The 25,491-nt window shown below is 38.0% G+C and overlaps 6 protein-coding genes, 2 non-coding genes and 1 pseudogene across 12 annotated transcripts; 3 read left to right on the top strand and 6 right to left on the bottom strand.

The window, feature by feature from the left end:
* LOC18780905 lies at positions 9-2,590 on the bottom strand. Its single transcript, XM_007212474.2, has 2 exons — positions 1,697-2,590; positions 9-533 (listed from the first exon to the last, which is right to left on the bottom strand). Exons 1-2 carry the CDS (start codon positions 2,037-2,039, stop codon positions 208-210), a joined length of 669 nt encoding a protein of 222 aa, XP_007212536.2. The 5' UTR covers positions 2,040-2,590; the 3' UTR covers positions 9-207.
* TRNAI-AAU lies at positions 6,101-6,174 on the top strand. Its single transcript has one exon. It is a non-coding gene; the product is annotated as a tRNA-Ile (tRNA).
* LOC18781123 (nudix hydrolase 2) lies at positions 6,297-8,945 on the bottom strand. Of its 3 annotated transcripts, XM_007213765.2 has the most exons (8): positions 8,681-8,941; positions 8,481-8,546; positions 8,242-8,379; positions 7,720-7,797; positions 7,577-7,627; positions 7,455-7,489; positions 6,926-7,034; positions 6,297-6,744 (listed from the first exon to the last, which is right to left on the bottom strand). In XM_007213765.2, exons 1-8 carry the CDS (start codon positions 8,843-8,845, stop codon positions 6,544-6,546), a joined length of 843 nt encoding a protein of 280 aa, XP_007213827.1. In that variant the 5' UTR covers positions 8,846-8,941; the 3' UTR covers positions 6,297-6,543. The 3 variants fall into 3 exon arrangements, with proteins under 3 accessions (XP_007213827.1, XP_020417777.1, XP_020417778.1); XM_020562188.1 differs by having other exon boundaries at positions 7,455-7,627; positions 8,681-8,945; XM_020562189.1 differs by lacking the exon at positions 8,681-8,941 and having other exon boundaries at positions 7,455-7,627; positions 8,242-8,398.
* LOC18780131 lies at positions 9,400-12,772 on the bottom strand (annotated as a pseudogene). Its single transcript, XR_002271239.1, has 10 exons — positions 12,700-12,772; positions 11,740-11,937; positions 11,548-11,613; positions 11,244-11,381; positions 10,777-10,801; positions 10,564-10,628; positions 10,419-10,469; positions 10,271-10,305; positions 10,039-10,147; positions 9,400-9,850 (listed from the first exon to the last, which is right to left on the bottom strand). The product of XR_002271239.1 is annotated as a nudix hydrolase 2 (transcript).
* LOC18778894 (trihelix transcription factor GTL1) lies at positions 12,712-14,646 on the top strand. Its single transcript, XM_007213321.2, has 2 exons — positions 12,712-13,000; positions 13,531-14,646. Exons 1-2 carry the CDS (start codon positions 12,729-12,731, stop codon positions 14,384-14,386), a joined length of 1,128 nt encoding a protein of 375 aa, XP_007213383.1. The 5' UTR covers positions 12,712-12,728; the 3' UTR covers positions 14,387-14,646.
* Positions 14,840-15,289, bottom strand: LOC109948489. The gene is made up of 2 exons (XM_020561589.1): positions 15,126-15,289; positions 14,840-14,909 (listed from the first exon to the last, which is right to left on the bottom strand). Exons 1-2 carry the CDS (start codon positions 15,287-15,289, stop codon positions 14,840-14,842), a joined length of 234 nt encoding a protein of 77 aa, XP_020417178.1.
* On the top strand, positions 15,939-18,655 carry LOC18780913 (nuclear transcription factor Y subunit B-3). Its single transcript, XM_007212068.2, has 2 exons — positions 15,939-16,037; positions 17,548-18,655. Exons 1-2 carry the CDS (start codon positions 15,989-15,991, stop codon positions 18,306-18,308), a joined length of 810 nt encoding a protein of 269 aa, XP_007212130.2. The 5' UTR covers positions 15,939-15,988; the 3' UTR covers positions 18,309-18,655.
* Positions 18,605-18,676, bottom strand: TRNAT-CGU. The gene has a single exon. It is a non-coding gene; the product is annotated as a tRNA-Thr (tRNA).
* On the bottom strand, positions 20,387-24,036 carry LOC109948582 (tRNA (guanine(9)-N1)-methyltransferase). 2 transcript variants are annotated; one of them, XR_002271238.1, is made up of 5 exons: positions 23,421-24,036; positions 22,977-23,336; positions 22,319-22,855; positions 22,034-22,217; positions 20,387-21,465 (listed from the first exon to the last, which is right to left on the bottom strand). XR_002271238.1 is itself a non-coding variant. In XM_020562187.1 (3 exons), exons 1-3 carry the CDS (start codon positions 23,823-23,825, stop codon positions 22,619-22,621), a joined length of 1,002 nt encoding a protein of 333 aa, XP_020417776.1. In that variant the 5' UTR covers positions 23,826-24,036; the 3' UTR covers positions 22,245-22,618. The 2 variants fall into 2 exon arrangements, 1 of the variants encoding a protein (XP_020417776.1); XM_020562187.1 differs by lacking the exons at positions 20,387-21,465; positions 22,034-22,217 and having other exon boundaries at positions 22,245-22,855.

The following is a 25,491-nucleotide window of genomic DNA, read 5'->3' as shown; positions in this document are numbered from 1 at the left end:
TCTTGAAGTTGGCGTATATAACAAAATATGATTTCTTTTTTCAGTTTTTACGTACATTATATAACTGTCATCATAGTTTCCTATAACTGTATATACTTTACATATGATAAGTAGAATGGGTTCGAACCCCTGCATCTCAATGCTGTGACTGAAGCGCCATCCAGATGAACTGTGGTGCTGGATCCCGGTCTACTATTTAATGAGTATCTATGATGATAGCATATTAATGCATGCTTCTGATGGTTTAGAGGTCAAATGCTGGAACCTTATATTTCCAGCATTGTAAGTCCGGATACCGTTACCAACTGACGATAATTTCAGTCCCTTGTGCCTCCTGACATAAGCTGGTCTGCATTGTGTGTTCTTTGGTATTCGAACTACTCTAACCGAACATGTTTTGTGCAAGTTGGGAATTGCATGTAGATTGGAAGGAAGATCAATAATGAAATCCCCAAATTCATCTGCTAAGCCTTGTGCCAAGCTTGATTTTCTTTTTCTCCCACTAACATGGCAATTGACAGAAACCAAAGCACCTGCAGATTTTGGGAAAAAAAGAAGAAACAGATAATGATGATGGCGATGGTGAAGATCATTGTTACATTGACTGAACAATAATTTCTTAGTTAATTGGAAAATGCCAGAATTAAATTAGCAAAATATATCCTTTTCACTTTATTTCAGCTAAATGGTTGTTTTCGATGGAGCTCTGTATCCACGAATTAAAGAACATCATATAAGTGTACAATAATGTTTTTGCTTTTCATTAAAGTCTCAGATTAAGTTTATCTTAATTATTATTATGAAGTTGATCGTGAATTGCTTTCTGTAAGGGCCAAAGTTACTGTAAGATAGAGATACAGACAGAGGTGTGCTTCCCGTTACTCTTATTTTATATTAATATCTAGCGGAATGCTTTAATGAATTGAATTGTGCCTAAAGAAAAACAATATGTCCAAATCAAATTAGGAGATGTTAATTTTCACGGGTCCAACGTGCACATCAAATTTGAGGTGATTGCTTTAAGGAGCAGCCATTTGCAAAGACAGAATATGGAGGAACCACTACTAGAACACAACCCACCTGGACTAATTCAAAAAACAAAAGTTTGGGAGTTATTATAGCATATTACGGTAGTACGGTTATATGGTACATCTTGTACACGTGTTATAATAAATATATGATATTGAACGTAATTATTAATATTTAAGAAACTAACATTGAAAAGAAATTTATAAATTGTTCACACTTTGAGTTCAGATTCAGCACATATCAATCTGAATTAAGGAAGACAGAGAGATGAAAGTGGAGTACTAATGATATTGTTGGGTTACTCTAAATTGTTGTTATAGCTGATGGTATTGCACGCAGTAATGATATTACTTTGACAAAGCGCATAACATTTGCCACAAAAAGGAAGAGAGACGAAAATGGAGAAGATGATTTATATATTTCGATTAATGATAATAATCTCAACTTAATTCAAGTAAGCACGCAAAACAAAAAGAAAGAAAAGGAAGCAAGCAAGCACCCAAGCTAGCTTTAGGAAATTAGTCTGCTATGTTCTAAATATTGATCATATCTATCTATATGGATAGATAGATAGATAGATATGAATAAGATGGTACGAACGTATACGTAAATTATATAATTATCAAGAGAATGAGCATTAATTAAATCCAAGTAGAGAGACACAAACCTGAGAGAGGCCATGCATGAAGATGAAGTTGATAATCAGGATGATGAGTTTGAGCATGCAAATTATTACAAGCCTCCTCGCAATGGACGGAGCCTGTAATTAGGACGGTGGAAAGCTTCTCTTCTCCATATCCAGCAATTTGGACCATATCTTCTTGGCTGGACATGAGTTGGTTTAATGGGTTATTGTTGTTCACTAGTACTTGATCATCAATATCGGCGGCCGAGGCCATTGAAACTGATCTGCTGAGGCTGAGGCAGCTGCATATCAACAGGTTTAGCAGAACTAGTTTGTAGATGAAATCATTCACAAGCTTGTGCCAGCCGCAAAAGTAGCTCACCATCTTCTTTTTGTGTGTCTGTAATTTACGCAGGAGCTCTCCTTCCTTTGTAATAATTTGATCATCGACCGATCCCCATGTGGTTTGTATATATAGAAAATACAAGAGATAGAAGCCCTCGCCCTCAATGGTCGCATTTAAATTTCATACTGCCCTCCATCACAGATTCATATTACGTCTCCTACGTACATAGCTACATCCAATTTGAGTTACCATTTTGCCCTCAAAAGCTCTACAGACATATTACATAAGTTATTATCCTGTGGTGTGGTGTGGTGTGGACATCCCGAAAGGCGTTGTTGGTCATTTTACAATGAAGACGAAACAGACCAAAAGGTAGGTCATTGATATTAAGACGAAATGGAGGGTATATTGGTCTGAAGTATGTTATTTTAATATTGATCCAAGGAAAAGCAAAATACAAAGGCAGAAGTTGGAGAGGTGGACGGGAAGTTAATTTGTTGGTTGGTAGCCTACTCTTATCTTGTATGTATTCTTTTGTTAATCAGATTTTGAAGGGCAAAATACACTCCGTTTACTAAGATTAGTAAATTAATTAAGCACGCAAACACAAGTCTCATCAGTCATCACAACTTGGAAGTTAAGACAAGCATTCTCTCTCTCTCTCTCTCTCTCTCTCTCTCTCTCTCTCTCTCCAATAATAATATTTGATTCCATCTTAAACACATGATAATAATACATAGAACCTGATTAAATTAGAAAATTAAGGAATTAATTGTATGTTAACATGGCAATTTTTCTCTTTGGGTGGGTAAACCCCACTTACACTTACTTTGCAACAGCATGAGTCACATGACAGGTGGCACTTATGAAAGTGGCTATCTATCTATTTATATCCAACAAATCGATAGATAGATAGAACTTCTATTTGGCCTAAACTTACATTGTTGGGAAACTGAAATTGTCATTTGCAGGTTATCGTTGAACAACCTTCCCAAATTCCAACTGATTTCATTTGCTAAAACAAGTAACCTAAGAATACAAAAGAATCTTAATGAGTTTCACATTTTGCCTCTTTCTTGGTGTGACAAAAATATTATTATTGTGGAATCCCAGCTGACATCAAAAGTTGCGTAAATTGTAGAAATTCGGGGAGTCTAAGAAACATATATACATACATGAAATGTATGAGTCTCATTCATCAAATGATGGTCCTAAGACTTTGAAAACCCATAATTGTTTGATATTTTTAGTTGAGAATACAGAAGATGGCATTTCAACAATTCTTGAAAAAGACCCCTCTATTTTGTATATTTTAGCATCAAGTAATAATGTTCTTTCTATTGGTGTTCATGAGAATTAGACAGCTGATTAATTTCTGTTTAAAACGAATCGTTTTCGCAGGTCGAATCATATATATAAATTGCAAATTTAGTGACATCCCATCCCATTTTTGTGTGGATGTTTTTATGCAGTGAGGAGCAAGCCATAGCCAGGACAGGAGAAACAATTTAATATGCAATATGGTTTGTGATGGCTAACCCAAAATTAACAATGGTGATTAGGACATAAAATTGGGGGGACGACTAGCTAACTATTATTGATTTAAAAGGTAAAGAGCCATAAATTATAAGTAAGACATGACATTGTGGTCCACTTTGGTTTACAATTTAATCATACCTTTAATTAATACTGTCTTCTCAAAGAAATAAATTATACTGTTAATTAATACTGATGGGATCCTGCTTGATTAGTATAATATAAAGGGTACACAGAAGAAGCATCAGCATAAATAAATTATAAATGCAGGCGAGGCTGCTTTGAGTTTCAGCTTTAAAAGAAAACGGCAACCTGCAGATGTCACTATGAAATTAATGGATGGATTGGGTACCAAGACATCCCTGCACTGCACCCGCAGAGATCAAGTTCTTTACAAAATCAAAATTACAAGTTCTCACTTATGAATTTGTAAAACTCATCATGATTAATTATTTATAGGTATATATGGACACGCGCACACACACCCACCCACTCCCAGAAAAGGAGAGGTGTTTAAGTGGACCCCATTCTATGATTATAATCATTCAAAAAGAGTCATCAATAAGGTAACGTTGTACTTCTTTATAAATACATCCATATTAAAGAAGAATAAAAAATATGAGCATAATTGAATATTTATCCTATTTTGTTTGACATATGCTAACATCATCAAAATTCTAAGATGGATCATCAGAAGAAGAGAGGGTACCGTCCAAAGTGGGCAACAACAAAGTTTAAGTGCGAGATAAATTTGATATTCTTATTTTTCTACACTCACTCACTGTGGATGGATCATGGAATCATTGATGTATGGTTGGTCCCATGCAATTATGAAATGAAGTTGAAGGGATGCTCCTCTCCTCCTCCTCCTCATCAAATCGTAAGGCTGACGAAATGAGGTCAATGCCTGCCTACCCAATTGGTGAAAAAGGGTAACCCACCATCCATATCGATGGACCACGTTGTTTTGACTTCCATTACTTGTAAATATTAATATAAACTCGTCTCTCTAATGTGGCAGTGCGGTTGGATCGGGTTTAATTAGTACCCAAGAATCCAATTAAACAAGGCCCTGTGCCACAGCCACACACCCCTCGTGGTCGGCTTGTGCGTAAAAGTCATTGAAATTTTTAGCATCATTGTCGTATTTCTCTATATTTTATTATAACACGTCGTATACATTACGTGATGGTATGATCGTTATACTAACTCTTTTATAATCGAGCTTGAATACAAAGTGAGTGTCAAAATCTTATCGCGATAAATGAACGGTCCGAGACCATTCAACATATCAGAGACCCAGCAATATAATCCCTCAAGATCCCAGCTTAGCTAGGAGAAAAAGCAGTCCAACCCCTCCAGGAGGAGGGCAGAGCATTAGAAAAATTGAATTTAGCATATAAAACTTCCTTTGCTATAACTCTTGAATACATCTAGAATTCACATTCATTAATTCATTTTTAAATGAATCAGTTACTGTTTTCAATTGAAAAACCCTTGCCTATATCATATAGATATATATATCGCTGACTCGGACAACGACTCGGGAGCAGGAGGAGGAGGAGGAGGAGGAGAAACGAATTACACAAGATCTTCATCATCCTCAGCGAGATAGCACGACAGGTTTTTACCGATTGCAAACGTGAGCAGGATGATGAAGAAAGGTTTGCCAGGCAACGCCAAGATTTCAAAAGACGCTAAAGAGACGGTGCAGTAGTGTGTCTCAGAGTTCATCAGCTTCACCACGGGAGAGGCCTCAGGTAAGTGCCGGAGAGAGAAGAGGAAGACAATCAACGGTGACGATCTATTGTGGGCCATGACGAGGCTGGGTTTTAAGGAATACGTGGAGCCTCTCAAGATTTATTTGCACAAGTTCAGAGAGATGGAGGGTGAGAAGACTGCTGGAACAGGAATGGCTAGGCAGCTGCTGTACGCTGATCATCATCCTCATGAATATCATGATCAAAGGCAGAGAGAGCAGTTGCAGCACCTGCATGCACCTGGGATGAACATGTATGGTGGGATGATGATGGGTCATCAACGTCATCATCAAGGTCAAGGGCATCATCCTTATCTTTATGGATCTGGTAGTGGACCCTCTAGTCTATAAGGCATGGAGACCAAGGTAGGGTTTGACTGTTTGGATATCCATACTATATAGTATTAGCTAACTGTGCGTTTTCTTGTTCCCCGATTCTATATGTGTACTGCGTGCGGATAAGGTTGGTCTATTGCTTCTTATTAATTTGCGTCTGAAATATAAATATTAATGGATTATATGAGGAAAGGCGTACAAGGTGACTGCAATTTCCAAACCCTTAATTCCAAATTTTTGAATAACATATGTTGTATTCTTTTTTAGATGTGAAAGGTAAGCATTATTTTTTATATGTTTTTGGATCAAACGTTCGTATTCATCGTTTATTTTTTTTGGGGCACAATGAATGAACACATACGGTGCAAATACTTGATTCGTGTTAGGACTTGGGAGGGAGACGTTCTGGTATTTAGTGCAGCGTACCCTAGTGGTTTATAAATGGATATTTGAAACTATTTAACCGACCGGCCTATTAGCTCAGCTGGTTAGAGCGTCGTGCTAATAACGCGAAGGTCGCAGGTTCGAGACCTGCATGGGCCATTGGGTTAGCTATTTTTAATGTTTTTAGTCCTCAGCACAATACTGTCTTACATACTTATCGTCGGTATATTCTCGCAAACACAACAGAAAAACTTCACAAATAACTAGGATCAGACAGAAGAAAATGCAAATATTTCTTTTTGGTAATTGGTTAATAAATCATGGATCTCTTTAAATGTTGGTTGTTACAATGCAAAGAAGTTCTGATTGTATTATGATCAGTATATCTTTCTTTTGTTGGGTCTGATCTGAACGATCAGTATCTCTTAGAAAGATGAAAGACACAAATAGTTTAATAATTTGTTGGATTACAAAAAAACAAAAAAAAAACTCCCTTGCTTGCTAGAGTAGAATTTCAAGGGCTGATGATCAACCTCTGCTGTCTCTCTCGGTTGCTTTACCATTCAAGTACAAGTAGCTCATCTTCTGATCAGAAAAACTCATTGTAGGTACTGGAGAAAATCCAGAATACTGCCCATCTATCTTCGCTTTGCAGATGTCGTTGATGTAGTTTAGAAGCTCGTTTTTCTGGACAAATGGTTGGGCTGCATATTCCTCAAATGCCATCCACTGCAAGCCATTGCAAACAAGTGTGTCAATATAGAATAAACTTCAAGAACTTTACACAGGGGAAAACAGGAAAGAAAATGATCGTAAGGACTTGAAGACCTATACACATTTTGGTTTCTTAACTAAATGAGTTTCTGGCAATTCCTCCTATTCGTATTACCATCCCTTAACCGAAAATTACCTGGGCTGCTTCTATCTCTTGATCATGCTTTTGGATGTCAAAGGAGAGGGGTTGCATCATGCACACAAAAAATAAATCCGACTTCTCAAAAAATGACTTGTGGCTTTGTCTGCAAATTATAAGAATAAGGTATGAAGAATATACTTTTTTCCGAATAGCTAAAATAACCAAAAAGTAAACATCAGAAAATGAGCAATATGAGAACCATACAATAAACTTGGGAGAAAAAGGAACAAGAATTCAAGTTTCTAACTTAATGCAGTCAAGAACATTCAGAAGTCTTTAAACCCAACAACATTCAAGGAAGCATGGTGCCAGGGCCTAATGTATAAAATGTGTTAAAACTTGGTTGTCATGTATTAGTTTCATGATTATACAATTGAAGTCCTCCTATATGATTGCAAATCATTCTATAGAACTGTCATATTTTAGTTCATGAATTTGCAAGTGCCTCAACTCGATTTACAGTCTTGAACCCGAGGTTAAGTTTATACTAAAATAGTTTATCTTAAGCAAACATCATATATACCTGAATGCTAGAATTTCTACAAACTCCGAGTCAATCTGAAACCACAGAAAATCCAGAAACATGAAGAAAGAATACTCATTTAAATTGATAAAGTGTAACTGCATTGCATGGTATCTACTTACTCCCGTTTCTTCTTTGACTTCTCTCACAGCGGCTGCACCAATATCTTCTCCCTAGAGAAGATAAAGTTTAATACACTGGTTAGACTTGAAGTACACTACATATTTGAAAAACAAAACCAAAACCTCCTGGAATGCACACACACCTCATCTACAACTCCAGTAGGAAACTTCCATACACCTGTCCCCCGTAACAGTCCACTCTTTTCTTGGACTACTAGCACCTGCCATTGAATGTTTACAAACCCAAAAACTTCAGCCATTATAGCAGAGTCAAAGAAAACAACAAATGTAGTGAAAAGTCCAAAGCATTGCAGGTATATGGAACCCTTCTGAAACTGATCATCTCAGAAACAAAATAAAATGGATGTCAAATAGCTTGAGAATCAGTAAGGCAGTATTAGGACTATGCAAGTAGAGAAAATGCCTTCTTTAAGCCCCTGCCAAATGCAATATTAAAGACTAGGTCACACCTAATGACTCAGCTGAACTATAGTAAATCTGAAACAATTAGAACCGCACAATCCAAAAATGTTGTTTTTGAAACGAGTTTCTGGAATTTATATGAAGAAAAACACTTGACATTGAGATGAAGAGGATAAAACGATGAAATGATAAATGGTGGCCCGGGAAGCAGAGCAGACAGCAGAGTTAAGTTATACATATACCTCTCTGTTAGGGTTGATGACAAATGCGCCAATTCCTACTCGGTGGGTGGCATTAGCAGGAAGGGTATGAGGGGTCTGAGGAATCCAATACACCAGCATCAAATAATCAGGCTCCGCATGGTGGTACCAGAATCCTTCCTGCATTTGCAATCCGTTCCTGCCCAACATCCATTAACTACTTCTTGTTGTATGATAACATTTTTTAAATAATTAACCATTAATCATAGAATTTAATTGACCTTCACTGCTGCTTCGACAAGATTGACTCGATCTAAAGGCAACTTGATCCAAACACCCTTCTTGCCCTGCACGATTGCACCCACACCCACAATATAAAAGCATAAATCAACAAATGAATCTACATACTGGGGAAGAAATTTGAGATTGAAGTTGATTAGAATTCTTCATAATCATCCTATTGATATTTAGATGGCATTACCTGTAGCTTCCAATGCGCAATTGAAGAGGTAATGAGAGAAAGGAAGGTAGCAGGGTCCATAGGCTCATTGATGTGGACGATCACGCCGCCGTACGGGTCATTGGTACCGACCAGTCGCTTTGCCTCACTTTCGGTACTCACACTTGTTTCACTTTCTCCGGCCATCTATGGTGTTGGTTCGATGTCAATGATGATGATGAAGAAGATGAACACACGCCACCCGGGGTCACTGTTTGATCAGTAATTGTATTTGGGCTAAAAGTCACTTTTCATGATGTAGTTTGACACTTCAACAGTTTTGACTATATAGTTTCAATTTTATTAATTTTAACTCTGTAGTTTTGTATTTGTAGCAATTCAATGGTAAATTAATATTCTTGTCAATTTCTTTGATAGTATAAGGGGAAATTTCGTTAACCCAAAATCTTTGAGCGGAAAAACTTGTCAAAGATTTTGAATTGACCAAATTGCCCATTATATTATTAAAGAAATTAACAAAAATATTAATATGTCCTTGAATTGCTACAAATACAAAACTATAATGGCAAAATTGACGGAATTAAAACTACATGATCAAAGTGGTTGAAGTACCAAACTACAGGACCAAAAGTGACTTTTGGACTTGTATTTAATGACTAATCACCTTCTTATTTAGTATTAATGTCTACATTAATTTTTTTCTTTTTAAACATATGCATTTTATAGACGCATGGGCGGGCGGGCGCTATGGGCTGTTCGTTGCGGCCCTGTTTTGCTTCCAGAGTTTTGCCTTTTGACTTTTGAGGATGTGAATTAGCATTACAGAAAGAAAAACTTTTCTTGATGAGATTATTGAACAGTTACACGTATTTTAAACAGAGCTCAACATCGACAATGCAATTTCTTTTCTTTTGTTTTTCTTTTTTGTCATTTAACTATGACTCTCTTTAAATATTTTCACTGGAGCTGAGATTTATGCAGCCCTGATCATCAGAGTTTACTCTGTCTCCTGGGTGCCGTGCTAGTATTCAAGTACAAGTAGCTCTTCTGAACAGAATAACTTGTAGAGGGCACTGGAGAAAATCCAGTATACTTCCCATCCATCTTTGCTTTGCATATGTCATGGATGTAGCTCAGAAGCTCGTATTTCTGGACAAATGGTTGAGCTGCATATTCCTCAAATGGCATCCACTGCAAGCCATGCCATTACAATTCACAAACAGGTTTAGTATCATACGGAGGGATGATTTTCTCTTATTCTCATCCAAGATTTATGCAGCAGTCATTCTAGATTGTTAACTGAGTGAAAGGGTGATTTAATATCTTGTCAAGATAAAAGCAAAGTTCGTTTGTATTATCCTCCTTCAACCAAAAATTACCTTGGCTGCTTCTATCTCGTGTTCCTGCTTCTGGATGTCAAAGGAGAGGGGTCGTAACATGCACACAAAAAATAAATCTGACTTCTGAAAGAACGACTTGTGACGTTGTCTGCAAATTATATGAACATTAACAAGCATAAATTTCCATAAAAGGGAAGGAAGAAAAAGAAGAACCAAGAAGTAAACATCAGAAATAGTTAATGAGAAACGCCATAAGATTTAACTCTCATACCTGAATGCTAGAACTTCCACAAACTCTGAGTCAATCTGGAACAACAGGAAAACCAGAAGCATGAATGAAAATCGCATTGATAAGCTAATAGTTACACTAACTCAAATTAATGAACGCTTAATTCAATGGTAAGTTGGTAACTACTTACTCCTGTTTCTTCTTTGACTTCTCTAACAGCAGCTGCAAAGATATCTTCTCCCTGGAGGCGATAAAGTTCAATATATGGTTTAGACTAGACTACACTGTGAAGCTCTGAGAGAATAAAAACCAATGCTTGTAGGAAACACACACACCTCATCAACAACTCCAGTAGGGAGCTTCCACACACCCGTCCCTCGATACTGTCCAAGCCGTTGACCTCAGACCTCACAAAGGCAGATGCTCCTGTAGGTAGGAGCAACTTCACTTTCGGTGTTCGGCGCTCCCTTCGAACTGATATCCAAAGATTCCCTGTAACAGGATGGTTTGAAATGATGGTTTATTACAGGTTCTGGTGACATGAATACCCTTTTCTTGGACTACTACTAGCACCTAGCATTGAAATTTCACAAAGCCAAGACAGCAACATCATGGAAAACATTGAATGGTCTCAAGCATTGTAACGGTCAACTGAACATTAAAATAAATGGATCACACATAACTTTTTAGACAGTATAGGCCAATCGTAGGAGTATGGAAGTCCAGATAATCAGAATAAAACTTTTTAGACTTTTACCCTGTCTGCCATAAACCCGCTTACTCAGCTGAACTGTTCTAGGGAGGGATGGAACATAAACACACGCACACACACAAATGAAGAGTGCAAGAAGTGAAAACTGTAAATTGATAGTTAAGGAAGGTGAAGCAGCAAAGGCTTAGTGCTAAATGTAGAGGCTAATTAGACAAGAATGCCTTTGGTTCAGTAAAGATTTTCACAAGATATAAAATGATAAATGGTGGGTGAGGTATTACCCTATCCTAGAATAAAGTATACCTCTCTGTTATGATTGATGAGAAATGCGCCAATGCCCACTCGGTGCGTGGCATTTGCAGGAAGAGTATGAGCGGATTGAGGAATCCAAAACATGAGCATCAAATAATTAGGCTCCGCATGGTGGTACCAGAATCCTTTCTGCAATTGCAATTCACTCCTGCCCAACATATAGTAAGTTGTGTGTATATATATATATATACTATAATACTAGGATAGGATAGGATAAGAGAATCCTTTCTACTAGAGCAAGAAGAAGAATAATAACAAAAGCATAAATACTCGAAGAGATTAGGAGGAGCTTGACCTTGACTGCAGCTTCTATAAGATTGACTCGCTCTATAGGCAATTTGATCCAAACACCCTTCTTTCCCTGCACTAACATCAAATTATACACCAACAAACAAACAAACAAACAAACAAGGAATATGAGATGACAGATTTGACATATCATTTTACTAAACCTACTGCTCTGCCAGTATCATTTTAATTAAATTACCTGCACCTTCCAATGCTCAATTGAGGAGGTCAGAGATAATAAAAAGGTAGCAGGGTCTATGCTCATCTCCATTGATGTCTACGATCACACCTCCATACTGGTCATTTCTCGCACTCAGTAGCTTTACCTCCCTTTCCCTACTCTCAGCTTTGGAAGCCATTGATGATCGATTCGCAGGGATGACCGATCTTACTATGACTAATGAGGAGGAAAAAAAATGGCCATTATTGATAAATTTCCACACAATAAATTTTAAGTGCTGCTAAACGAACTCTAAAATTAACTTACTAACAAACTATTTATTGAATTACTAATTTATCATAATATAAAATGACTAAAAAGGATATATTAAATTGTGAAACAAATAAAATTTTAATAGTACACATTACTCATTATATTCAACCCTTATCAAATATAAAAAAGTAGGATTTGTATTACGAAATTAAAGATTTTGATGAAACTCAAAATCTGAAAAGAGAGCACAGATTCATGTAAAAAGAGAAACTTGGTTTAGGATTGGTATTAGAATATTGTACTAGGGTTATTTTTGGTAGTTAAATATGATGTACTTAGTTAATTTTATATTCTAATTAAAATATTAAATTAATTTAGATTATAGGGTGTATTCAATTAATTTTAAAATTCGTTTAGCAGCATTCTAAATTTTTTTATAAAAAGAGAGCATTTTTATAGACATGTGGGCTGCGGCCGCTGGGCTGTGAAGTGTCGACGGGCAGGCGCGCACGCAGTGGGCACGTGAGCTGCTCTGACAAAATGAGTACCTCCGTAAATTCAAATTTTAAAAGCCTTTTACCTTTATTTTACTTTCCATTTACCAAAACTCGTTGCATTTTCACCCACTCTCAACCCAAACCCCCTCAAACGCCGCTGTTACCTTCCCCAACCTTACCCTTTTTTTTCTTTAAAAATATATATAAAAACAATTTTAATCTTTTTTACCGTTGTCGTCCACCGGAGGCTTGGGGGTTATGGAGGCGTTGACCGCCGACCGGCACATACCAAACCCAGCCGCCTTTCCAGAGCAGATAGCCCCATTCCCTGAGAGCACAGACCACCACCTTCTCTTCGCCAATCCAACGGCTCTGGTTCACTCGCCGCCCCAGAAGCTCCGTCCTATCAGGTGCAGCAGCGGCAGGTGTCCTGCAATCGAGCTCCCGGACAGCGCAGGAAACCTAGGTGATGGGGGTCCAGCACATGTCGGGTCGGGTACGTGGGGAGACGAGGGGGAGAACGAGTCCAGGTGAGTCTTTGTTATCTTATCCTTAACCCAAGATTGTTTATTTTTTGTTTATTTTTTCATAATTTTATCAACAATAGCGGATGTATTATTGGATTAATTAGGGTGCCCATTTTGCTTACTTTTTATAATATTCTACTGTACTACTGTTTTGTATACGACATGTCGCAAGAACATGACACCATTTATATATTTTTCTTTTTGAGAAAGGACCTTTGGTTATATTAGTATCGATATCATATCACATTGGTAATTTATCGTATTTTTGTGTGATACAAAAGTAATTGTTGGTTTGCAATGCATATGATGGTTTCTGAGATGCATTGGTTATATAGATTGTCGAGTGTTTGAGCCTTTGAGTTTGAGGTGGTTTGTGGCATGGCTCTTGGCCCTTTGAGGTTGATGATTAGAGTATTCTTTTTTCCTTTTTCGTAATCATAAGTTGGTTGGTACCATAACGTTTAAGTGGGTGTTTTCTGCCAAGTACCATACCGTTTTAATTTTTAACAGAGTGTTGTCTATTTTGTAATCAGTTCGTCACCAGATGAAGATGGTGATGAGTATTTAAAAACAGAAGGTACAGAACGCATGAAGCGGAAGAGAAAGAGAAGATCGAGGACGGGAGGAAGGTTTGAAAGGGTTGAGATTTTTCTGGAAAGTCTGATAATGAAAGTGATGGAGAAGCAAGAGCAGATGCATAAGCAGTTGATAGAAATGATAGAAAAGAGGGAGAAAGAAAGAATAGCAAGAGAAGAAGCCTGGAAGCAGCAGGAGTTAGACAGAATGAAAAGGGATGAGGAGATAAGAGCCCAAGAGACATCTCGTAGCCTTACACTCATTTCCTTTATCCAGAATTTTTTGGGCCATGAAATTCAAGTCCCCAAACCAGCACCAGCACCAGCACCAATATCAGTAGTACCTAATTATGATCATCGATGCATGGACGAAAATGGGGTTGCAGACAATGGCATTCAGAGAGACATGATGGTGATGATCAAGTGTGATCAAACTAATAGAAGATGGCCAGAAGCTGAAGTGCAATCCCTGATAACGCTGCGGGCTGCTTTGGAACACAAGTTTCGCATTGCGGGTAATTCCAAAGGACCCATATGGGAGGAGATATCTCTTGGTATGTGTGATATGGGCTACAACCGCTCAGCAAGGAAGTGTAAGGAGAAATGGGAAAACATCAACAAGTATTTCAAGAGGTCCATGGGAACTGACAAGAAGCGTTCTGCAAATGCTAAGACTTGCCCATATTTTCAGGAATTAGAGTTGCTCCATAAAAGTGGACTTGTAAGTTCAGAGGATGGTTTTAAATGCACAAGCAACCAGAACGAGGCTAAGATTGAAAAACAGGACAACAGTGAAAAAGGAGTAACAGAGTGATATCAGAGATTCAAGTGAAGCTTCTGAGAGAGAAAGAGAGAGAGATAGATACATGAATGGGTCTTTGATGGCTAAATGATTATCATTTGAGCAGAAAGAGGAGATTGACATCTTGTTTGAAGCTTTGGTTGTATCTTGTTTGAACTTTATATCCATGACAGTTAACAAGTGCATTAGCATGGTTTGTTGTGCTATTTGAAATGCTCTGTTGGAAATTGATGATGGAATTGTAAAAATACAAAATGAGGCAAATTGAGTTATATGCTGGTTTCTGTTTGTGTATAGTGCTGGTGGCATTAGCGGCAAAGGATTAGTTCAACTAATCAAACAACATTTATAACAGAATTAGATCCCCGAAGACCACAACACATGGTTGTTAGTTTTTTTTACTTAATTTTGAGGTTAATTTGGTATATATGAAATGAATAATCCAACGGCAATGGAATCTATTATCTAACCAAGGGAATCTCTGGTGTGACAGTTACATATGCGACCAGACCAGACAACCCTGTGTGATATGATTCTAAGATATAATAGAGACAACACAATTGAAAGATAAAGATAAAGATAAAGAAAAAGAAAACGAAAAACAAAGAACACAGTAAAGATAAAAGCATTAATTCCTTCCTCCCATTATTGAATTTGAAACGGCAAAACAATCATAATAGATTGCTGCTTATTACATGATATTGGATATTATAATAGTACTGAGGAAGAAGAAAAAGAACATTGACATCACTTGGTTGCATGATTAAGGAATGCCCAGATTGCTCCTAGAACAACAGGGAAGATCAGGAGCACAGGAAAGGAGGGCGGATGAACAGGACCCATCGCCAAAGGCAGAAAGAAGATGATGGCAACCACCACCAAAAACAGCAAAACTGTAGCAGTGCCCTGATCCATCTTCCTCAAATGTGTTATGTGTTGGCAACAACAAAGCACACCCTCGCACAACCACCAAACTTCTTGTAAAACAATATCAATCAATGGAAATGGTGATGGTGGTGGTGGTGATGGTGATGGTGATCTATGGGGTATCGTATGGTATATATAATGCTCATGGTGTCTCTCTGGGTAGAGGTACAACCGTTGGGAAAGGATCCATGCATGCATGCATGCAATTTGCAAATGCAATGCAACAGAGAGAATCGGTGCCTGCGATGGGGTGCATCGTATAACTTAACTTAATCAGGCTCTGGAGTCTGATGGTTGACGACGCCTTCTTTTCTTTTGCGAAATTAAAATCGCATGCATACATGATATACATGCATGTCTCGTCTTATTGGGCTGATGGGTCAAAATTAAATAAGCCCATTACCATTTTAAATTTAGGTCAAACTTTGAAAGGCCCACTTTGTGAAAGCATTGACCTATGACTGCCGGTAACTTTGTGCTGTCCAACCGTGAAGAGGGAAGACCCATTTATTTATTATCCTTCAACTCGCTGTTGCCACGTGGTTGTTACTTTTGAGCACTATAAATTTGGACCCTTGCCAAGTAGCAGCGTCTTCTAATTCACTTGAGTTTCAAATCAAAATATCTGTTGGTGAGAGAGAGAGACAGAGAGAGAGAGGCAGAGGCAGAGGCAGAGATCTCAGGGAAATGGAACGAGGAGGAGGAGGTTTCCATGGCTACCAAAAGACTAGCTCTGGTAACTGCTAAACCACACTGATCTCTATATTAATTCTTTCTAATTTAAACTAATGGTCGTCCTTTCCCAATTGGGTTGCGCATTTCCTACATTAATTCTTCTTATTAATTTTGGGGTTGCTTTCTTGCATTGCATGCAAGAAGCATAAACTTTCTTATGTTATATATATATATATATATATATATATAGGGTTTTATGGGTCTAAGCTCAATTTACTAATATATATATATATATATATGTATCATTGTTATCCCCTGCAAGTTGCATGCATGTAGTCTGTTGATTAGATTCATATCTATGATGGTTTAATTAAAGCTGTCTTTTATAACTCTTACAAGGTGTTAATTTTAGTTCGATCTTGAGTCCTGATTCGCTTGATGCATTTGTTTCTCATTCAATATTAACCATCTCTTTGGTCGAGGAGGGGGAAAACAAAAATACAGGCCTGTCCAAGCCTCTGCCCTTCTACCAAGCACTCTTTGTGGGAAAGGTCTTAGTACGTTGCACAATATATATGTATATCTAGACCAAAATATTTTGCTGATCGATGCTGCATTTTTAAGCTTTATCATTTCATTTCTTTTAAACAACATGCAGACATTCCCTCTCTAGATCTGTCTAGATCGCTCAATATTATCTATTTCTGCTTCTGCACAGTGCACACACACACACACGCATGATGATATCCTTGGCATTGTTGTAATATTCTTTCATTGTTGATTGAGGGGCTGGGCAGGAAGATGCGTGAAACTTAGATGGAGGGAAGGTATATAGCTAGCGTGTAGGAGATGGAGATATGTAGCTTAGATAAGTAGGTAATACGCAAGCAGTGCAAGAGAAAATGGCTGACGATGATGAAACTGATAGAACTCTGTTTACAAGTGGCAAGCATCTTTCATGCAATCTTTGACCCCACATGAAACAAGTGGCCTCCATGCAATGCATTCTCACTCATCCCGGGCCCACTCTTTTCCATCTGTCCGCTTTCATCTTGCTCTTTTTAACTGCATGTATATTGCAGCCGTTTCTTTGAGCTAGCTAGCCTTTTTTATATGGACTATATACATATATATATATATATGTGCAGTCTTTGTCTCAACAAGTTGTACCAGCCAGCCAGCCAATTGGTCCATCATCAAGAAACCCAGTCCTCCTTCCCAGCTTGTTTCAAGTCCCAAAATGAAAAACCTTTCTAAATGTTCCGTCCGATGAGTCGAGTTAAATTGATGCACGAAAGACAAAACCAAAACCATAGATTTCTACATGTGGATTTGATTTATTAATTAATTGGCATATTCTTTAGGCTAAAGCAAAATTCCAAAGGCCCTTTGGTAAACGTTCCAAAAAGTTTACCCGTGGGACCGGCTCACATGATAAGTCCTTTGTCTTCCACAAAACAACTGAAGTCCTTGCTCAATTTTTATGTACCTTATTAGTAGATTCAAATGCATGATATGTATATATATGTTTGGATTAGATATATAGATTATATGTGAGTGGGTGGGTGCAGGGTTGAAACTATCAGAGATCAACATGAGGGTGGCAGGGATGAATCAATTCAGCATGCAGCAGGGGGGAAAGAGTACTAGCTCCTCTACCACCAATATCAATATCAATAATGTTGTTAGCAACAACAACGTCGTTAACCACCCCACCAGTAGTAATGGTACTACTACTACTACTGATGATAACGAATGCGTGGTGAGAGAGCAAGACCGCTTCATGCCAATAGCCAATGTGATCAGAATCATGCGCAAGATCCTTCCCCCGCATGCCAAGATCTCAGACGATGCCAAGGAAACCATCCAGGAGTGTGTCTCCGAGTACATCAGCTTCATCACTGGGGAGGCCAACGAGCGTTGCCAGCGCGAGCAGCGCAAGACCATCACTGCTGAAGACGTCCTCTGGGCCATGAGCAAGCTCGGCTTCGACGACTACATTGAGCCCCTCACCCTCTATCTCCACCGCTACCGCGAGATGGAGGGGGAGCGTGGCTCTGGCTCCTCCACCACCTCCGTCATGAGAAGCGATACCTCAGTGAAGGGTGCTGCTAGCAGCAGTAGCAGGGCAATAGATCACCACCAGTACTATGCTGCTGCTGCTGCGGCGGCTGCTTTTCATCATCACCATGGCCATGCCTTTTTTGGATACTTAAAGCCATCCGATGCCTCCACCTCCACCAATAATAATATCAATGCTGCTGCTGCTGTCGCCGTGGCCGCTCTGCCATATTGTGATCAGCACCAGCCACATGCAAATGATCGAGCTTAAGTGAAATGTAATGTTACTTCCTAGCTACCTAGGTCTAGGTCCTTCCATCGAGTAGTACTGGTTTTATTTGAGTCGCTTAGTAGTAGTGCAGTAAAATTATAACCAAAAAAAGTACTGTGTGCATGCGTAGTAAAATTAAGAGCGCAGTTTTCCTTGCGTTGGGGATGCTTTTGCTTAATCGACGTCGACGCTTTCATATCGCATTCATTGCCAACTTCCGAGGATCATTTTCCCTTTGGAAAGCAAAGAAAAAATACAGAACAAAAAAAAAATATATATGAGAAAAACGTAATACTAGCTCCCAGCGAGGATCGAACTCGCGACCTTTCGCTTACGAAGCGAACGCACTACCACTATGCTATGGAAGCCAGTTGGCAGATTTTGAAAACAATTTAACTTTATACGCGTGTGTTTGTTTGAGTTCTTTTACCTAAAAGGGTATATGAGAGTTCCACTAAATTAAATAATTAAAAAGCGACTCAAAGGGACTAGTTAGCACTAAGGTCCCGTTTGGTTCACAAAATGAATTTGAGGGAAAATCATTTCCCATGCAGATGAATGCAGATGATTGTGGAGAATCCTCCTGCAAGCAATGCATTTCATGATACTGAAGAGAAGAAGTTTGTTGCTGATATCCTAGTGTTGTGCTTTACTTATCTTGCTTTGTTTTGTATGCTACAATGGAACAATCATTTGTGCTTTTTCATATATGTTCAGAATTTCTTCAGAAAAAACAAGTAAAAAAACATGGAATACGATCACAAGGCCCATTCATGTGTTCGACCCTTGGAAAATGAGAGATTACGACAACGACAAGGTAAGAAATTTGCTGAATCAAATTTGTTTACGGCTACACATTCAGTGGATACACTCTGTTCTAATTTGAGCCTCCATGCATGTGATTGTTGAGAAGCTTGGGATTCCGAGGTCTGATTCTCCTGGCACGGTCATTAGGAAGTTAGTTGGCAATGCCAACCCAATTCCCATGTGCTTTAATTATCTTATCTTGATTTGCTTTTCTACAATGTAGTAGGATGATTATTTTTTTCATGTATGCTTTTGCGCTAATATATTTTAGAAAGGACGCAAGCAGAAGAGAACAACCCAGATCCGATACCGGTAAGAATTTCAATGAATCAGATATTCAGTGGGCATATCTGTTCTAATTTGAATCTGCATGCAGATGATCGTGGAGAATGCTGCTGCAAGTAGCCACATTCCTGGCATTGAAGAGCAGAAGTTTGTTGCCAATACCCTTGTGCTTTAATTATCTAGCTTTCTATTGCTACAATGGAACAAGATTATTCCCTTTTCATTTATGCTTTTGATTTATGTTCAGAAATTCGTCAGAAAAAAAAAAAAAAAAAAAAAAAAAAAGGAGAGGAAAAAAGCATGGCCCGTTACTCTTTTAGACCCATGGAATAGGAGAAAATTCCCAATGGTAAGAATTTCATTGATTCAAATTTGTTTATGTCACTCTGTTCTAATTTGAGCCCCCATGCATGTGAAAGGCTGAGATTGAGAGGCCTGAAATTTTTGGCATGAGCAAGAGGATGACGAGGTTAGTTGCCAATTCCCTTGTGCTTTAATTATCGTGATTTGTATTGCTACAATGGCATAGGATAGCTATTTTTTCATTTATACTTTGGATATATGTTCAGGGATTTAATAAAGAGATTCAAAGACCGTACTTGTTTAGAAGCTGGGGAGTTGAGGGAGAAGCGTCCAAATTATGTACCAGTAATGATTTCACTGCATCAGATATGCTTACTTCCTGTGCAATTGGTGGATATACTCTCTTCTAATTTGAGCTTTTATGCAGGTGATTGTAGAGAAGGATGCAAGTAGTGACATTCCTGATATTGACATGATTCATGAAGAAGTTAGTTTCCAAGTTCCCTTCTGGTTTAATTATTTTGATTTGGATTGCTATTTATGCTTTTGATATGTTTTGGAATCCGTCAGAAGAAGGGAAAGAAAAAGAAAGAAGATATATGTACAAAGGTCCAATACTTAAGTTCTAGGGTAGCGAAGGCTCCTACTAAGTCATTTTCATAGTTCATATCAGTCAAATGATGTGCATACATAAAGGAAGACCTACTTATTACTAGAAAGGCAAACTCAAAGTTCATTCGTGTTCATAGCCTGGTATTAAATGAATGTGTTCTTACATAGTTTTATTGCCCATCCTATTTTTCTGACGGCAGATTCCATGTCCATGGTGAGATGCCTCTTGGAAAATTTGTTGATTTTGTTCGGTTACAGATCGAGCTCAGCATAAAGAAGCCTATATTTGTGTTTTCCAAGAACACTGAACCCCCCACTGGTGAGTTGCAATTTTTTTTTTAGGCATAATATGTTGTTCACAAAGTTGTGGTTGTAATAATTCTTCCAATGTTAACTTACAGGTGCCTTGATGAGGAAAATAAGGGTGAAGATGGATTTCTTCACATGACCTACAGTGGAGAAGAAAAACTGTGTGGATCCAATGAAGGGCAAGAATGCCCTTAAGTAGCATTAGAAAAAGTGCAAACTCTGGGAGCTCTGAGACTCTTCTTATCAGAAATAGTATTTAGAAAAAGTAGGTTTTGACCTGCATAGTCGTCCTTGTAGTAGTTTTATATCCTGGCACCTGTGACATTAAAAGAATTATACAACCACAACTTTGGGAACAAGGTCGTATGCCTAAAATAGAAATGAGTTCCAACACACCAGCGGGAGGTTTAGTGTTCTTGAAGTATAAAATCAACAAATTCCCCAAGAGGCATTTTCTCTTCACCCTCTCTTTCACTTTCTTCCCCTTTTACTTTTGGAGGTCCCTCTGAATCAGCCTAACCCACCAAAACCAAAACAACAACAATGGTAACTCAACCTCCGTCAAACAGTGTTCAAGTAGTTGGCTATGATAAGTTTTGCCTTTTGGATGCCCTGCCCGTCTGCTTTCTTTCTTCATGGTGATCCCTTTCCACCGATTCCGATCCACCAGTCGTCAACAATGCATATCTTGCTTAAATCTAATTGAGTAGCAACTCACCAGTCTGGGTTATAGTGTTCTTGAAAAAGACAAATATAGGCTTCTTTATGCTGAGCCCGCTCTGTAACTGAATAAAATCAACAAGTTCTCCAAGAGGCGTATTAGCAGGGGCATGGTATTTATCTGCAATCAGAAAAGCAGGATGGGCAATAAAACCATGTGAGAACCCTTTCATCTAATAAGACAAGCTATTAACACAAATGAACTTGGAGTTTTCCTTTGTAGTAATAAGTAGGTTCTCCTTTCTGTATGCAAGTCTTATTAATGATATGGACTATAAAAATTACTTGGTGGGAATGTTTCGCTACTTAGGTAATCAATTCATGCAAACCATGATAATCAGGACCACCCCTAGAACTCCAACTAATATACTCAAACGTTTTTCCCTCCACTAACTTTTTGGTAAAAGTGCTAACTCTAAATGAACAATACACATGATTAGATCCTATCTATGTGTGTTTAGTTCGCGTTTACACTTTAAAATGGACAACTTACAAAATAACAACATAACAAGTATTGGGTTCTCTAAATACATCTTCTTTCTTTTTTTCTGACGGATTTCAGAACATGTAATAGAAGCAATAATGAAAAGGAAACAATCCTATTCCATTATAGCAATACAAATCAAGATAATTAAAGTAAAAGGGAATTGGAAACTAACGTCTTCGTGTCAAAGTCAGGAATGTCACACCTTGCATACTTCTCCACAAGCACATGCATGAAAGCTCAAATTAGAACAGGTACATCCCACTGAATGCATAGGAAGTAAACATGATTGATGGAGTGAAATTGTTACTGGTTCATAATTTGGATGCTTCTCCCTCAATTGCCCAGCTTCCAAACAAGCCTTTGTATCTATTCTATCCATCGGATTCCTGAATACATATCAAAAGCATAAATGAAAAAACAACAATCCTATTACTTTTGTAACAATGAAAATCAAGATAATTAAAGCACAAGGGTATTCGCAACAAACCCTGCTCCTCACTGAAGTCAAAGTGCTTGAAATAACCTTCAATCTACATAGACGTCTTATCACAAATAAAAATAATAATAACTACACACTGTTTACGATTTTGCATGAAAGAATTAAAATTCATCCTTTACCAAATAAGGTTCACATTTTAGAACCCCACAATTTGATTCCCTCAAGCAAAACAAGTTGGATACAAAAATTCAAACACACCAGTACACCAGTACACCATGATGAATATTGATATATCAAATTTAGACAACTTTTCCATTCATTCAAAAATGCACAGTCACAATGCTCTAATTAATCATGGGAAGGGGCTTGACTTGTTGAGTCTTGAGCACACTGTTTTTTGCTTTCAAATTGATCATTTTTCTCTTCACTGTCAATTCCATTTTCTCCCCCTTTCACTTGTTGAGATTGCTCTGAATCCGCTTGGCATCTTTTTCTTTGAGGAATCACTTGGAAGAAAGAGTCCTTCCAATTCTTTGTTTCCAAAAACTTGAGCAGAATCTCTATCACTTGATTCACAGTCAGCACCTGCCCCAAAACCCAACAAAACCAAAACCAGAAAAACAATGTCAACTCAACCTCAATCAAGCAATTGCTATTGCCGCCTATTTATTTAACAGCTATAATTGAAAATTGAAATATGTATGACCTGGGAAGAGGACATGTTTAAGTAGTTGGCTATGGGAAGCTTTGCCGTTTGAATGCCCTGCTCCTCTGCTTTCTTCATGGTGATCCCTTTCCACCGATTCCGATCCACCAGCCCCCCAACAATGTATATCTTGCTTGAATCAAGATCATCAACCACATTTTCTGAATCAGCTGTCAGATATACCAGATTTTGCTTTTCATCCTCCAAAGCTTCCATGTACGATCGATCTTCCTTCTCTATAATCCAATTATCAAACCCCGGGAGCCTCTTCAGTTGCGTACCCATCTCTCCCTTGCACCCCGTCAACCATAGATGACCCGGCTCCCTGCATCTTTTATTCACCGCGTAACAATACATAATCTGCATTCACAATTTCAATTAAACATAATTTAGAGACCAACTCTGCCGTAATTAAGAACGAAAGCAAAACAAAGCAACGCCAACCTGTTGAACGAGGCTGTTGATCTCGGCTGGGGTCATGAGGTGAGAGAATTCGAGATCGATCACAATCTTCTGTCCGCACTCTTTGGCTCTGCTCAGTCTCTCTGTGTTTCTCTCTCTCTCCTCTGACCTCTGCTCCATCCTCTCCTTCCTTAAACTCTTCCTCGACTCTATCAGCTTCCCCCTCTCCTCTTCGCTAACGCTCGCCAATCTCTCCTCCCATTCCTTCCGCTTCCGCTCCCCCTCTCTCTTCTTCTGCTCTTTTTCCAGAGCTTTCTTCTCTGCCTTCTTCGCTTCCCATTTCTGCTGCTTTAACAGCTTCTTCTGTGCGCTCTTCGACAGTCCTCTGCAGTAGTTCCTACCTTCTTCCGCTTCGGGCCCTTTTTCCTCATTATCTCTGCCCTCCATTGTTCGATTGCTCAATGCTACCCTCTACAACTACAATCGAGAGATGGAAGCTTCTTCCTCAGCGCTTTGGATGTTTTGCTAGGTTAAGTTGTTTTTTTACTAACGATTACGATAGCTGCGAATAACGGAACGACGTCGTCGGCTGCTCGGAGAGATTGAGGACAGACACAAACCTTGGTCGGTTTTATCCGGGTCGAATAAAGTATCGGCCCTTTTATCCAAGCCAGTCTCCTTTTTCAATTTTGTCGAAACAAGCCCCATGTTTTTTTTTTCGTCAAATAACCAAGTCCCATATTCAAATTGCGAAAAAAAAAGAAGAAAAAAGAAACTAAAACAGCAAATGACTCGATGATCCTCCATCTCAGTTTGATAAAAATTTCCAACATGACCTATAAATGAGTTGATTTGGGTTTTAGACGTGTGACACAAGTCGGTTTAGAGCATTGTCGTTAATTAAAGTAAGCATATTGATATCAATTTTTTCTATTTGCAATCACGTAAATAGATTGATTTGTTTTATCCAAATATTTGATTTGGGTTGGTTGATTTTAATTCCACATTAAACTTCTAATTCAATTTGTTATGCTCATGCCCAAACTACATTATGTGCAATAGTGTCACCTCACATACATGCAAAAAAGCTCATGAACCACCAAATGTCTAAGTAGACACGTAAAATGTTTTTTTAGGTCCATTGACATGCAAAATGGCGGTCATGTGAAGATAATGCAAAATATCACCTAAGGTAGAGGTAATGTGCCATTGAAATTTTGTCTTATGTTGGAGCATAATAATTAGTATTTTAGAGGTCAACTTCAATATAAAGTTGTTGAATATAATGTTAATGCAGTGAATGTAAATTCATGTATCGTAACTATAGAAGCTTCGACTTCCAAAACCAATACATACCCAATTTGACCATTAGCAACCAAAAGATGTTTGTGATGATCCAGACTCAACCCTAAAATTAAGCTTTAGTACTCCTTGTGTTGTGGTGGGAATCGGATGACCCATTTGAAATGCTTGTAAATGGATGAACATGTATAGTTACATTTTGTATTTATTTTAAATATAAATAAAAAGACTGACAGAATTTGGTGAATACAAAGCAAGGGTACGTGAGTAACTTTGATAATTTACTTATTTATTTTTGTTTTTGTAAGTGGGTAAGTTTGGTAATTACTGATCATATGCAGGTACTTCATGTGCGAGTTGTTCATGTTTCGACGAGCTGAGGTTGAGGTATCGAAGTCTTTCACAACAATGCATGTTTACGACGTAACCACTATTTCCCCCATTTGTTCTTATGTTTGGTTTGGTATTTTACAATTGCACCCATAACAAAAAGACTTTTCTTTTTGTGACACAAACACAACGGCACAATTTGTAATGAAGAATCTTTTATTAATTTATGCAACAACTTCCCTTTGTCTTTTTAATTTAATTTGTGTCACGCAATTCAATTCATATATAAATTTATATATTTAATGTGTTAATTTATTTTTTTTAATGTATTATTTCATGCTCAGGGGACCATCAGTGACAAGTAGTCATTACTCCACTGTCTATTATTTCATGCTTTTACTTCTCCCATGCAATATATATTTTATTTATTATTATAAAGCAATAGACAGTATGAAGAAACTACTCGAATCACAGAGACTGT

The sequence above is a fragment of the Prunus persica genome, chromosome G4 (genome assembly GCF_000346465.2).
Source record: "Prunus persica cultivar Lovell chromosome G4, Prunus_persica_NCBIv2, whole genome shotgun sequence".
Lineage (NCBI taxonomy): Eukaryota > Viridiplantae > Streptophyta > Magnoliopsida > Rosales > Rosaceae > Prunus > Prunus persica.
Note: the sequence above shows the minus strand (reverse complement) of the source record. Positions and strands in the feature narration are given on the sequence as shown.

What these genes read in the sequence shown, in the direction of transcription:
- LOC18781123 (XM_020562188.1), bottom strand. Translation starts at nt 8,845, where the DNA reads ATGGCCGGAGAAAGTGAAACAAGTGTGAGTACCGAAAGTGAGGCAAAG. An exon ending in TTGCGCATTGGAAGCTACAG is followed by an intron (nt 8,547 to 8,680) that starts GTAATGCCATCT and finishes GCAATCGTGCAG; the next exon opens with GGCAAGAAGGGTGTTTGGAT. An exon ending in TCATCAACCCTAACAGAGAG is followed by an intron (nt 7,798 to 8,241) that starts GTATATGTATAA and finishes ATTCAATGGCAG; the next exon opens with GTGCTAGTAGTCCAAGAAAA.
- LOC18780913 (XM_007212068.2), top strand. Translation starts at nt 15,989, where the DNA reads ATGGAACGAGGAGGAGGAGGTTTCCATGGCTACCAAAAGACTAGCTCT. An exon ending in CTACCAAAAGACTAGCTCTG is followed by an intron (nt 16,038 to 17,547) that starts GTAACTGCTAAA and finishes GGGTGGGTGCAG; the next exon opens with GGTTGAAACTATCAGAGATC.
- LOC109948489 (XM_020561589.1), bottom strand. Translation starts at nt 15,289, where the DNA reads ATGGATCAGGGCACTGCTACAGTTTTGCTGTTTTTGGTGGTGGTTGCC. An exon ending in TTCCTTAATCATGCAACCAA is followed by an intron (nt 14,910 to 15,125) that starts GTGATGTCAATG and finishes ATTATATCTTAG; the next exon opens with AATCATATCACACAGGGTTG.
- LOC18780905 (XM_007212474.2), bottom strand. Translation starts at nt 2,039, where the DNA reads ATGGTGAGCTACTTTTGCGGCTGGCACAAGCTTGTGAATGATTTCATC. An exon ending in TCATGCATGGCCTCTCTCAG is followed by an intron (nt 534 to 1,696) that starts GTTTGTGTCTCT and finishes CAAAATCTGCAG; the next exon opens with GTGCTTTGGTTTCTGTCAAT.
- LOC18778894 (XM_007213321.2), top strand. Translation starts at nt 12,729, where the DNA reads ATGGAGGCGTTGACCGCCGACCGGCACATACCAAACCCAGCCGCCTTT. An exon ending in GAGGGGGAGAACGAGTCCAG is followed by an intron (nt 13,001 to 13,530) that starts GTGAGTCTTTGT and finishes TTTTGTAATCAG; the next exon opens with TTCGTCACCAGATGAAGATG.
- LOC109948582 (XM_020562187.1), bottom strand. Translation starts at nt 23,825, where the DNA reads ATGGAGGGCAGAGATAATGAGGAAAAAGGGCCCGAAGCGGAAGAAGGT. An exon ending in TCAACAGCCTCGTTCAACAG is followed by an intron (nt 23,337 to 23,420) that starts GTTGGCGTTGCT and finishes TTGTGAATGCAG; the next exon opens with ATTATGTATTGTTACGCGGT. An exon ending in TAAACATGTCCTCTTCCCAG is followed by an intron (nt 22,856 to 22,976) that starts GTCATACATATT and finishes GTTTTGGGGCAG; the next exon opens with GTGCTGACTGTGAATCAAGT.